We start from the raw sequence: 13,806 nt of genomic DNA on the forward strand, positions 1-13,806 counted from the left end.
AATCTGTAAAAATGTAATAAAAACAGCAAAAATTCAAAATGAGAGACAGGTGGCCAAAGAAAGCAAAACTAATCCTAAATATTTTTTTAGATATATAAATGCAAAAAAACCAAGGACAGAGCATGTAGGACCCCTTAATAATGATAATGGGGAGGTTGTCACAGGCGATCAAGAGAAGGCGGAGCTACTGTATGGGTTCTTTAGTTCTGTATACACTATGGAAGAAGGAGCTGACATTGGCCAGGTCAGTGCTGGTAACACATCATGTAATGTACTGAACTGGCTTAATGTAGAGATGGTACAAGGTAAGTTAAGTGATATAAATGTAAGCAAATCCCCAGGACCGGATGGACTACACCCAAGAGTTCTTAGAGAGGTAAGTTCAGTAATATCTGTACCCCTGTTCATGATATTTAGAGATTCTCTGGTGTCTGGTATTGTGCCAAGGGACTGGCGCAAGGCTAATGTGGTGCCAATCTTCAAAAAGGGCTCTAGGTCTTCCCCAGGAAACTATAGACAGGTAAGTTTAACGTGCATTGTGGGTAAATTGTTTGAAGGACTTATAAGGGATTACATACAGGAATACATAGGGGATAATTGTATTATAAGTGATAGCCAGCATGGGTTTACTAAGGATAGAAGTTGTCAAACCAATCTAATTTGCTTTTATGAAGAGGTGAGTAGAAGCCTTGACAGAGGAATGGCTGTGGATATAGTGTTTCTGGATTTTGCTAAAGCATTTGATACTGTCCCTCATAGACGTCTGACAGGTAAGTTAAGGTCTTTGGGTTTGGAAATTTTAGTTTGTAACTGGATTGAACACTGGCTCATGGATCGTACCCAGAGAGTGGTGGTCAATGATTCGTACTCTGATTGGTCCCCGGTTATTAGTGGTGACCCCAAGGTTCAGTACTGGGACCGCTGTTGTTTAATTTATTTATCAATGATATAGAGGATGGCATTAACAGCTCTGTTTCTATCTTTGCAGATGACACCAAGCTTTGTAGCACGGTACAGTCTATAGAGGATGTGTATATAGAGGGGGGCTGTGTATATAGAGGGGGGCTGTGTATATAGAGGGGGTACAGTCTATAGAGGATGTGCATAAGTTACAAGATGACTTGGATAGACTAAGTGTCTGGGCATCCACTTGGCAAATGAGGTTCAATGTGGATAAATGTAAAGTTATGCATCTGGGTACTAATAACCTGCAGCATCGTATGTCTTAGGGGGGATTAAACTGGCAGAGTCACTGGTAGAGAAGGATCTGGGTGACTTGTAGATCACAGACTACAGAATAGCATGCAATGTCAGGCTGCTGCTTCCAAAGCCGGCAGGATATTGTCATGTATCAAAAGAGGCATGGACTCAAGGGACAGGGACATAATACTCCCCCTTTATATCGCGCCACACCCCTACCCCTTAATTCCCTGGTTGAACTTGATGGACATATGTCTTTTTTCGACCGTACTAACTATGTAACTATGTAACTATGTACTTATGAGCTTCTGAAGTTAAGGTTGTTCTTTTCTGTCTAAGTGCTCTCTGATTACACGTGTCTCGGGAAACGCCCAGTTTAGAAGAGGTTTGCTATGGGGATTTGCTTCTAAACTGGGCGGTTCCCGAGACACGTGTCATCAGAGAGCACTTAGACAGAAAAGAACAACCTTAACTTCAGAAGCTCATAAGTACTGAAAAGATTAAAAAAATTTAATAGAAGTAATTTACAAATCTGTTTAACTTTCTGGAGCCAGTTGATCTATATAAAAAAAGTTTTTTCCTGGATAACCCCTTTAAACATCATGTAAAAGGGGCCTAGTTTTTAAAACAAATGTCTGCTTTACCGTCATGCAGTGGCGTCGCTAGGGGGGGGCCAGAGGGGGCCATGGCCCCCCCTAGATCAGGCCGTGCCCCCCCTTGTGCCCCCCCAATTTAAAATAGTCGGGTCGGCAACCACTCATGGCACGCGGGGCTCCGGGCGGAGAGGTGCTCACTCCGCTAATGGGGATCCAGGATACTTGTCCCGGATCCCCAGGCGAGCGAGCGCCGCTTTCAGCTGTGTGCACACACACACACACACAGCTAAGCCTCCTCTCAGTGTGAGCCGCAGGACCTGCCGCTTCACTGAGAGGAGACCTGTGAACTCTGCCCCCACGCAGTGCAGGCGCCGATGACGTCACTCATCGGCGCCTGCACTATAGCGGGAGAAGAACGCAGCCCCCTGTGCTGCTGAGGAGAGCCTGCGTATAGGTGAGTAAAAGGTTTATTTTTAATTTTTTAATCATCATGGGGGGGGGGAGTTGATGATGTGGAGGAGGGGGGGTGGGGGGGGTTGATGATGTGGAGGAGGTGAGGGGGGGGTTGATGATGTGGAGGAGGTGAGGGGGGGGGGGGTCGATGATGTGGAGTAGGTGAGGGGGGGGTTGATGATGTGGAGGAGGTGAGGGGGGGGGGGTCGATGATGTGGAGTAGGTGAGGGGGGGGTTGATGATGTGGAGGAGGTGAGGGGGGGGTTGATGATGTGGAGGAGGTGAGGGGGGGGGGTTGATGATGTGGAGGAGGTGAGGGGGGGGGGGTCGATGATGTGGAGGAGGTGAGGGGGGGGTTGATGATGTGGAGGAGGTGAGGGGGTGATGATGTGGAGGAGGTGAGGGGGGGTGATGATGTGGAGGAGGTGAGGGGGGGTGATGATGTGGAGGAGGTGAGGGGGGGTGATGATGTGGAGGAGGAGAGGGGGGTGATGATGTGGAGGAGGAGAGGGGGGTGATGATGTGGAGGAGGTGAAGGGGGTGATGATGTGGAGGAGGTGAGGGGGGTGATGATGTGGAGGAGGTGAGGGGGTGATGATGTGAAGGAGCACTAGCTACTTCCCTACCTGGCTACCTACCCAATTACCTGCTTGGCTACTTCCCTACCTGGCAACCTACCTAATTACCTGCCTGGCTACTTCCCTATCTGGCTTCCAACCTTATTACTGGCTACCTACCCACCTACTTAGCCTCCTGGTTACTTACCTACTGTTACGCCGAGCGCTCCGGGTCCCCGCTCCTCCCCGGAGCGCTCGCCACATCCTCGCTACTGCAGCGCCCTGGTCAGATCCACTGACCGGGTGCGCTGCGATACCGCCTCCAGCCGGGATGCGATTCGCGATGCGGGTGGCGCCCGCTCGCGATGCGCACCCCGGCTCCCGTACCTGACTCGCTCTCCGTCGGTCCTGTCCCGGCGCGCGCGCGCCGGGTCTCTGCGATTTAAAGGGCCACTGCGCCGCTGATTGGCGCAGTTGGTCTAATTAGTGTGTTCACCTGTGCACTCCCTATGTATACCTCACTTCCCCTGCACTCCCTCGCCGGATCTTGTTGCCATCGTGCCAGTGAAAGTGTTCCCTTGTGTGTTCCTAGCCTGTGTTCCAGACCTCCTGCCGTTGCCCCTGACTACGATCCTTGCTGCCTGCCCCGACCTTCTGCTACGTCCGACCTTGCTTCTGTCTACTCCCTTGTACCGCGCCTATCTTCAGCAGTCAGAGAGGTTGAGCCGTTGCTAGTGGATACGACCTGGTTACTACCGCCGCAGCAAGACCATCCCGCTTTGCGGCGGGCTCTGGTGAAAACCAGTAGTAACTTAGAACCGGTCCACTAGCACGGTCCACGCCAATCCCTCTCTGGCACAGAGGATCCACCTCCTGCCAGCCGAATCGTGTCACCTACATAGCTACTTACCTACATAGCAACCTAATTACCTAGCTAGCTAGCTACCCAGCTACCTACCTACATACATAGCTACCCACTTACCTACCTGGCTACCTACTTAGCTACCTTGCTACCTACCTATGAACCTCCATATCTACATCGCTACCTATCTACCTAATTGGCTTCCTACCAACCTAGCTAGCCACCCTTATCCAAGGACAATCTCAGCACACCAAAGTATAAAGTGCAGTTCAGTGGAGTTTATTCCATTCTAAGCAGAGTTACAGAGCAGGCTACGATTCGTCGCTTCTAGTGCTTGGCAAAGGTGAAGACAGGTCGCTGAAACGATGTTTGCTCTGTAACACTGTTTGGAATGGAATAAACTCCACTGAATTCTGCACTTCTGGGGAGGGCACTGGAAAAAATGCAGAAACTAAGATGTTTGTCTTGCAGATGCTGCAGTGATGGGTTTTGGCTGGAAGAAGTCGTCATGACGGTCTGAGCCAGATGGAGAACAGAAGGAAAGAGGATGACGCCGACCATAAAAGATGTGAATTGTGAGTCAGTTAATGTAACTGTATGTATATTATTGCGCAACACGACTGGGGTCTGTATTATGCCGGGGGATGGGGTCTATTATGCAGGGATCTGATTCTGGGGTCTGTATTATAGTGGGGTCTGATTATGGGGTCTGTTTTATGGTAAGTGGTGATGATTCAGGGGTCTGTATTGTGGTAAGGTAAGGTAAATTAAACATGTTCTGCATGGTGTGTGTGTGTGTGTGTGTGTGTGTGTGTGTGTGTGTGTGTGTATGTATATATATATATATATATATATATATATATATGTATATGTATATACACAGACACACACGTTTTAAAATTGCCCCCCCACTTTTGTCACTGGCCCCCCATGTGCCCCCCCTAAATATGAATGCTGGAGACGCCACTGCCGTCACGACGTTCGCGTTTGTGCTGCATCGAATATTCCCAAAAAAATAATAAAGAACTTACTCCGCCCATACTTCCAGAAACATCCAGAACCAAGGTGACCACTCTGTCCTTGTACTGCAGCAGGGAGAAGGTAGGGTTGGGGATTTCGGTGTTGGCCAGCGGAGCGCTCGTCTTCATGTCAGGAGAGTTCATGATGACGTCCCATGTGCTCTTCTGGTTGCACAATCTGTTCTGTTGATTTGGAGCTTCTTTATTGTGAGAAGACTCTTTGCAGAACGCATGGACCTGAAAAGATGAAGAAGGAGAGAAGACAAAGGTCTAATAACCAGGTAAAAACCAGCATGTAAAGTGCATGACAACCACTAGGAGGAGCTGTAGCCTATGTGCTCGGTTTGTAATGTATATAAGACCCACAAAGCCCAAGTGTTGTACTGAGGATATTAATATAGTTAGGTTAAAGGGGTTGTCCAGCAACTAATATTAAAAAAAAAAAAATTGCTACATTTATAATCCTCCCAGGTCACTGCCCCCATCAGGATAAACCACCCCCCTGACTTTATTTTTATTATTTTTTAGTTTTCTACCTTGATATTGCTCTGTATTTTCTGCTCAGTCTCAGTCAGATTCACAGACTGGGAAGGGGCGTTCCCCAGCAGGCGTGACATCATCTGAAGCCATACAGGGGAGAACTTCCTCCCTCACTCTGCTACACACAGCCCAGAGCAGTTCAGTGTGTGATGAGCTACGATTAGCTAAGGCTGAACCCCCCCCCCCCCCCCACCTCAGCACTCCAGACAGCATTTCCTGATTTTGGACTTCTGCCAGGCCAGCAGGAGTCCAAAGTCTGTGCAAGAGATGGGGGGGGGGGGGGGGGGGAGAATGTGCTCTGAACAAGTAGGGAGACACCTAGTGGCAGCTTTTTTAAACACAAAACATAGAAAATGCTATTTAATTTTTTTTATAACAAAGTACATTAGAAAGATGTTTTTATCTACCATAAGGAGTGCAATAGCAAAAATTTGTTTTTATAAGAGAGCCCATTTAAAAAAGTTTTATGCCCCTTATTGATCCATTGCCACTCTCATTCCAGGTTCCCAATCCTTTTGGGGCCTACATCGGTCTCCAGAATGGTGGTTCCCTGAACCTTATCTTGGCTGGTGAGGCAGCTACTTTATCTAAAGATTGGTGCAAACTAATCCAACATATGTAAAGTATTCCAGCCATAACCCATAAATGTCTAACACCCCAATGAGTGACCATAAAGCCCCTATAGTCTGAGCACTCACCGGGTCCAGGGCTTGTCCGAACATAACTGATTCGGTAACACTTCGGTCCACCTTAGGATAGAACGCACAGTCCTCCTCGAAGAGGCCGGTCACTGAGTCCACATCACAGTCTACTTTCTCACATTTCGGTCCTACGCAAACATCGACTTTATATACTCCATCCAAACTCAGGGGACATCTGGAATAGAAGAACAGTCGGCACATTAGTTCTTGTAGACGGATGGCCTTCAAACTATGGACCTCCAGCTGTTGCAAAACTACAATTCTAAGCATGCCAATGGCTGGCAGCAGAGAGCAATGTGGTCAGACTGGAAAGAACTACACAACTTCCTTTGGTGCATACAGCAGCTGATAAGTACTGGAAAGCAAAAAGGGGTAATCTGGAGAAACAAAAAGGTTTTTAAATCAACTGGTGCCAGAAAGTTAAACAGATTTGTAAATTACTTCTATTTAAAAATCTTAATCCTTCCTGTACTTATTAGCTGCTGAATACTACAGTGGAAATTATTTTCTTTTTGAAATGCAGAGCTGTCTGCTGACATCATGAGCACAGTGCTCTCTGCTGACATCTCTGTCCATTTTAGGAACTGTCCAGAGCAGCATATGTTTGCTATGGGGATTTCCTTTTACTCTGGCAGTTCCTAAAATGGACAGAGATGTCAGCAGAGAGCACTGTGGTCATGAGGTCAGCAGAGAGCACTGTGCTTGTGATGTCAGCAGAGCGCACTGTGTTTCAAAAAGAAAAGAATTTCCGCTGTAGTATTCAGCAGCTAATAAGTACAGGAAGGATTAAGATTTTTTAATAGAAGCAATTTACAAATCTTTTTAACTTTCTGGCACCAGTTGATTTAAAAAAAATAAAAAAAGTTTTTCACCGGAGTACCCCTTTAATCCTTCCAGTACCTATCAGCTGCTGTATGCTCCACAGGAAGTTGTGTAATTCTTTCCGGTCTGACCACAGTGCTCTCTGCTGCCACCTCTGTCCATGTCAGGAACTGTCCAGAGCAGAAGCAAATCCCCATAGCAAACCTCTCCTGCTGTGGACAGTTCCTGATATGGACAGAGGTGGCAGCAGAGAGCACTGTGGTCAGACTGGAAAGAACTTCACAACTTCATCTGTAGTATACAGCACCTGATAAGTACTGGAAGGCTTTAGATTTTTTTAAATAGAAGTAATTTACAAATCTGTTTAACTTTTTGGCACCAGTTGATTTAAAATAAATAAAAAAAAAATATTTTCTATAATTTTTTTTTATTTTTTTATTTTTTTTTAATCCAGAGTGCCCCTTTAACCATTGGCATTTCTTTTGCAGTGAAGAATTTTGGGTTTAACCATGAAGAATTGCAAGTAACCATCTGCCGATGAAGTAGATAGATCTTCCACCATATAGCTTGTTTGGGTAATTTCACTGTTTCCCAACCGATGTGCCTACAGCTGTTGCAAAACTACAACTCCCAGCATGCCCGGACAGCCGTTGGCTGTCCGGGCATGCTGGGAGTTGTAATTTTGCAACAGCTGGAGGCACCCATGGTTGGGAAACACTGGCCTATACTACATACTATTATATAGTCCAACATGCTGGGAGTTGTAGTTTTGCAACAGCTGGAGGCACACCGGTAGGGAAACTGAGCTGTTCAGTCGTCATATAAACATACATTGGTGTAGACCTTCTGTAAATATGAAGACATGACATCATGCGTGGAAACAATTGTAATATTTCCTGTGAGATTATATATGATTCATTACGGTACGAGACAAGGAAGTTACCGTTTCCCTATGTAGGATTAGGAGAGGTTTCTTATCTACGTGTTCTTTTCTATTCCCCTTAAGTGAACTGGAACCCGATAACAACGATTGTAGAAACGATGACCTCATAAGACTCGGTCACGGAAGTCACGACTAGAAGGGGAAATCCACTACACAAGATCACATAGGGTCAACACTGATAAATATCAATAGGGAAATAATAAAGGGTCAATAAAGAACAACCCTGAAATATAAGCCATAAAATACCTTACCCCATTGATATGTATTAGTGCTATATACTTCCCATATACAGTATATACTATTCAGAGCCTCTAGACACCGATCCCTGGCCTCAGGGTATCGACGGCACATAGTGTATACGTGATCATGTGACGGCTTTACCATTCTTGTGATATGTGACGTGACGTTTTGCTTTTTAAAGATTTTTTGATATTTTTTTTTTTTACTTTATTTTTTTTTTTTAGATAATATTATAAAAAATAATACTGAGATATTGCAGTTCTCACTGCTGCCACTAGGCCCAATAATAAGCGGAAACTTCCTGTAGAGATCACTTCTCAGCAGTATTCTCCAATGTGATACACATTATAAAAAAAAAAATGTAATATATATATATATATATATATATATATATATATATATATATATGAATTCAAATAGAGAAAACAGAAATGGTCGCACATCCACAACATGCTCAATGGTCTAAGGCTTCTCAACAACATTCATTAAACTAACAGGTCATTAGTGTACTTAAAGGGAATGTGTCACCAAATTTTGTAAAAAAAAATTTTTTTAGAGGTTTAATACATTTTTCACATTTTTTAAATATTTTTGCTAATATTTTTAACATTATTTGTCACAAAATATGAAAAATAAAAAAATTACTTGTCATATTTCCCACTCTTGACCAGCAGAGGGAGCTAACATGAGGAATCAGATGAATAGAAAGGAATTGCTGTAAAATGTGGCCTTGCTTTCCTGCAAGTCCCTTTTGTGTCTGTATGCAAATAGAGCGGGGGATGGGAATCTGTAGTCCACTAGCCAGAGCCATTTTGTCAGTGATTGATAAATGCAGACTACCAAAACTCTCTCACACACTTCTCTGCTCTCTCTTTTCCTCACTGCCTGCTCCTCCGCTCCTTACTGCCTTCTCCTGCACTCCTAACTTCCCACTCCTCCGCTTCTCACTGGCCCTCCTCGACTCCTCACCGCCCACTCCTCGACTCCTCACCGCCCACTCCTCGACTCCTCACCGCCCACTCCTCGACTCCTCACCGCCCACTCCTCGGCTCCTCACTGCCTGCTCCTCGGCTCCTCACTGCCTGCTTCTCCGCTCCCCTCTGCCCGCTCCTCACTGCCTGCTCCTCCGCTCCTCACTGCAAGCCCACTAGCCACATCATGGCCACCTGTAAGTAGTGGGTCCCTAACGTTCCTAGTGTAAAATGGCGTAGCACTGGGTGGCGACCATCACCACCGCAACACCAGTGCCCACAGGGGGAACAACCCACTGGCAGAGGAGCCCCAATGCCACTCAAACCAGGGCCGTGACACCCCATAGTCACGGTGCCGCGGCAGCAATGGACGCAGCACAGCACCACACCAGTGTGAACAAGGGCAGAGTGCAGACCAAGTAAAAAAAATAGAAATAAAAAAAAAGAGAGGGATAGAAAACACAATGTGAATTCAAATAGAGAAAACAGAAATGGTCGCACATCCACAACATGCACAATGATCTAATTGCTTCTCAGCAACATTTTTAATTAGCAGGAGACTGCATAAGGTTTTCCTCCTAACATTCTCCCAGCCCTCTGGAAGGGAACACATGGTAGGTGTTCACACTGGTGTGGTTCTCTTTGGCGCCATTGTTTCTGTGATGCTTTGTCTGTGGGGTGGTGAGGCCTAGAGCTTGGTCGGGCAGTAGTGGGGCTGCCTGGTCACTGGGTCATTCCTCCTGTGGGCTTGGTGTCTCGGAGGCGGTGGTCGCAGCCCAGCGCTACGCCAGTGTTAGGTTAGGGACCCACTATAAATAGGTGGCCTTGACGTGGTGACTGGGCTTGTACTTTTTGATCAAAATGTATAACAACAACCTGTTAGTTTTTTTAAATTAACCAAGTAGATCAAAATACAAATGGTGGATGTGCGGCTCTCTCTCTATGTATATACACACGCACACATATTTATTTATATATTATAAAATAATACTGAGAAGTGTGCAGTTCTTACTTTTAAAAAATAAATAAAAAACATTGAATAAAAAAAAAAATCTAGAAATCTATAGATATACACATATATATATACATACATATATATACATATACACCGTATTTTTCGTCCCATAGGACGCACCGGCGTATAAGACGCACCCTATTTATAGGTGCAAAATCTAAAAAATTTAAGATTTTTAACCCAATAGTGGTCTTCAACCTGCGGACCTCCAGATGTTGCAAAACTACAACTCCCAGCATGCCCGGACAGCCGTTGGCTGTCCGGGCATGCTGGGAGTTGTAGTTTTGCAACATCTGGAGGTCCGCAGATTGAAGACCACTGCATAGGAGGTAATACTCACGTGTCCCCGCCGCTCCGGACCCGTCACCGCTGCCCTGGATGTCGCTCCATCGCTGTCGCCGTGTCCCCGTCGCTCCGGAACGTCTCTGCTGCCGGCCGGGTATCCTCGCTCTCCGTCGCCATCATCACGTCGTTACGCACGCCGATGCACGTACGCGACGACGTGATGGCAAGGAAGGAGAGCGCCGGCCATACAGGGGATCCCTGAACGGAGAAGACACTGAGGAGGCAGGTAAGGTCCCTCCCGGTGTCCTGTAAGCACTAACCCGGCTATTCAGTCGGGCTGTTCGGGACCGCCGTGGTGAAATTGCGGCGGTCCCGAACAGTGCGACTGAACAGCCGGGTTAGTGTCACTTTCCCTTCAGACGCGGCGGTCAGCTTTGATCGCCGCGTCTGAAGGGTTAATACAGGGCATCACCGCGATCGGTGATGTCCTGTATTAGCCGCGGGTCCCGGCCGTTGATGGTCGCAGGGACCGCCGCGATAGGGGTGTATTCACCGTATAAGACACACTGACTTTCCCCCCCCAGTTTTGGGGAAGAAAAAGTGCGTCTTATACGGCGAAAAATACGGTATATGTATGTATGTATATATATATATATATATATATATATATATATTTATACACACACACACACACACATACACACACTGTAGATAGATAGATAGATATGAGATAGATAGATATGACAGGATCAGGCCATTTACAATATGCGATTGTCAGGGCTCCGCCTCCTCTACACAATAACTTCTGCATAGGTCAAGGAGCATGCCCACAACACTCTCCATTCTATTATGTCTTACAGCCCATGTGGTTGCTGTAAAGTGTCTCTATAAGGGTATTTTTACACGGTGGAAAATGTGCGGAATGTTTGCACGGAAAACACGTGCGGACATTCCGCAGATTTGACAAATCTGGCGGGCGCTAAGACCACTCGGAAATGAGCAGTCTCATAGACGGCAATGCATTTCCTTGCGAAATCCGCAGAAAGAATAGACATGACTATCCTTGGAGGCCAGAATTGGAAATTCTGCCATGTGAACATACCCTAAGGTTAAAGACAGACTCAAATATTTGCAGCATTTGAGTTTTTTTTTTGGCCCAAAAACATTGTATCCAGATGTTAGTTGGCAGTTGATAAGGAAATATGTAACATCCAACCCACTTGGCATTTTTTGGGGTATTATTTCACCCTTTAGCCCCATTTTTGTAGCTCAGTAACAGTTTTTCATAATGGTAGCATTCTCTGGGTATGTCATTTTTTCCTAAGAAATTGGGAGTTTTTTTTCCCCCCCATAAACTTCTATAGGTCCAGTAGGATATAATTTCAGGATACCATACATGACAACCCCTTTAAATGTAACCTTCCATCTCACCTTGTTGCTTCTGGATTGCCCTGTTTACTGAGATAGAAGGGAATGTCGTCATTGTACTCGTCGAATACTCCCCATCGGAGGTGAGCCCATTCATGGACCAAGACCCGACCTGTGAAAACCAAGCATGGATTATGGGAGATTTAACATACGTCTATATATAACCAAGAACATCTCTATATCTGGTAGCCTTATAGGAGTACTCCAGCTCTGCTTTTATTTACCCTATTGTGCTCAGGCTGCAAAAAAATAAATAAATAAATAAAAACAAAGACCGATAGCGGTGCATGGGGGAACGGAGGAAGGTGAGTTATGACTGGTGGTCACTGAGTATTGTTGAGCACGACCAGCAGCGCTGGCGCATCTTTCTCTGTGTCCTTTTTAATGGTAATAGGGCTCATGAAAAATCTAGTATGTTGTAACAGTAAAAAAATTTAAGGGGTACTCCGTTGCTGAGCGTTCGGAACAAATAGTTCCCAAAGCTTAGAGTCGGCGTCGGGGCTTGTGACATCACGGCCCTGCCCTTCAAGACATCAAGCCCCGCCCCCCTCAATGTAAGTCTATGGGAGGGGGCGTGGCGGTCGCCACGCCCCCTCCCATAGACTTACAATGAGGGGGAGTGGTGTCACATCATGAGGGAGCAGGGCCGTGAAATCACGAGCCCCGACGCCGGCTCTAAGCTTTGGGAACTATTTGTTCCGAATGCTCAGCACCGTAGTACCCCTTTAAGTATTTCTGCCCTTTCCCTTTTCTTTTTTTCTTTATACGAGTTAAGTTTTTTTTTTTTTTTTTGCAGCCCGGGCACAATAGGATAAAGAAAAACAGCACTTGTCAGTTAAACAAGTCTATGGAGGGGAGAGGAGGAAGCTCAAGACAAGCAATACAAGTCTATGGAGGGGGGGAGGAGAAAGATCTAGACAAGCAATACAAGTCTATGGAGGGGGGGAGGAGGAAGATCAAGACAAGCAATACAAGTCTATGGAGGGGGAAGCTCAAGACAAGCAATACTAGTCTATGGAGATGGAGGAGGAAGCTCAAGACAAGCAATACAAGTCTATGGAGGGGGGAGGAGGAGGAAGCTCAAGACAAGCAATACAAGTCTATGGAGGGGGGAGGAGGAGGAAGCTCAAGACAAGCAATACAAGTCTATGGAGGGGGGAGGAGGAGGAAGCTCAAGACAAGCAATACAAGTCTATGGAGGGGGGAGGAGGAAGCTCAAGACAAGCAATACAAGTCTATGGAGGGGGGAGGAGGAAGATCAAGACAAGCAATACAAGTCTATGGAGGGGGGAGGAGGAAGCTCAAGACAAGCAATACAAGTCTATGGAGGGGGGAGGAGGAAGCTCAAGACAAGCAATACAAGTCTATGGAGGGGGGAGGAGGAAGCTCAAGACAAGCAATACAAGTCTATGGAGGGATGAGGAGGAAGATCAAGACAAGCAATACAAGTCTATGGAGGGATGAGGAGGAAGATCAAGACAAGCAATACAAGTCTATGGAGGGTGGAGGAGGAAGCTTATCCTTTAAAATCACCCAAAATGACAGGTTCTATATAAAAGGGAATCTGTCGCCTACAATTTACATTCCAAACTGCTGAAACTGTTAGGCTTCTTTCACACTGTTGTTGTGACACGGCAGTGGGACGGACGTCAGGGAAAACGACATGTTTTTCTCCCACTACTCTCCTAAATAACAACGGTGCCCGACAGACCCCACAATAGTAAATGGGATCTGTCAGGACCCATTGTTGCCCAGTATGCCCCGCCCGGATAACGGACGTTAAAGGCACAAAAAAAAAAAAAAAATGTGCCTAACGGACCTTTTCTGACGGGACACGACGGCAGAGTGAAAGGGGCCTTAGATAGTTGTTAGAACAAGGAGACACTTGGTACCTTCCATAGATCTGTCTTTGATTTCATAATGTAGAATAATGCTTTTATTCTCTGGTGCAAAGAGTCATAGAGGCGTCTCCAATACCCTGAAGTGCTGAGGGCTGGAACGTCTGCTCGATCCCCCTCCCCTCCTTGTCCCTGCTTGATTGACAGTCAGATGGAAGCTGAGCCCTGATGGACCTAAAGGCTGTGTTACTACATGTAGATTTTTTTTTTTTTAGCAAAAATCACTGCAAATAACCGGATTTTTTTTTTTTTTTTTTTTAGCAAAAACGCCATGTC

At 46.0% G+C, this 13,806-nt stretch overlaps 1 protein-coding gene across 3 annotated transcripts in view; it reads right to left on the bottom strand.

Annotated features, from left to right (window-relative positions):
* Positions 1-13,806, bottom strand: part of LOC130275348 (calcium-activated chloride channel regulator 1-like) — a 50,687-nt gene that overhangs the window by 16,691 nt on the left and 20,190 nt on the right. For all 3 annotated transcript variants that reach the window (XM_056523216.1, XM_056523217.1, XM_056523218.1), the window contains exons 5-7: positions 11,636-11,744; positions 5,926-6,103; positions 4,700-4,924 (exon numbers count right to left, since the gene is read on the bottom strand). In XM_056523216.1, coding sequence (XP_056379191.1) covers positions 4,700-4,924; positions 5,926-6,103; positions 11,636-11,744 — 512 coding nt within the window. The remainder of the gene's footprint in view (positions 1-4,699; positions 4,925-5,925; positions 6,104-11,635; positions 11,745-13,806) is intronic.

Source organism: Hyla sarda, chromosome 6 (genome assembly GCF_029499605.1).
Source record: "Hyla sarda isolate aHylSar1 chromosome 6, aHylSar1.hap1, whole genome shotgun sequence".
Lineage (NCBI taxonomy): Eukaryota > Metazoa > Chordata > Amphibia > Anura > Hylidae > Hyla > Hyla sarda.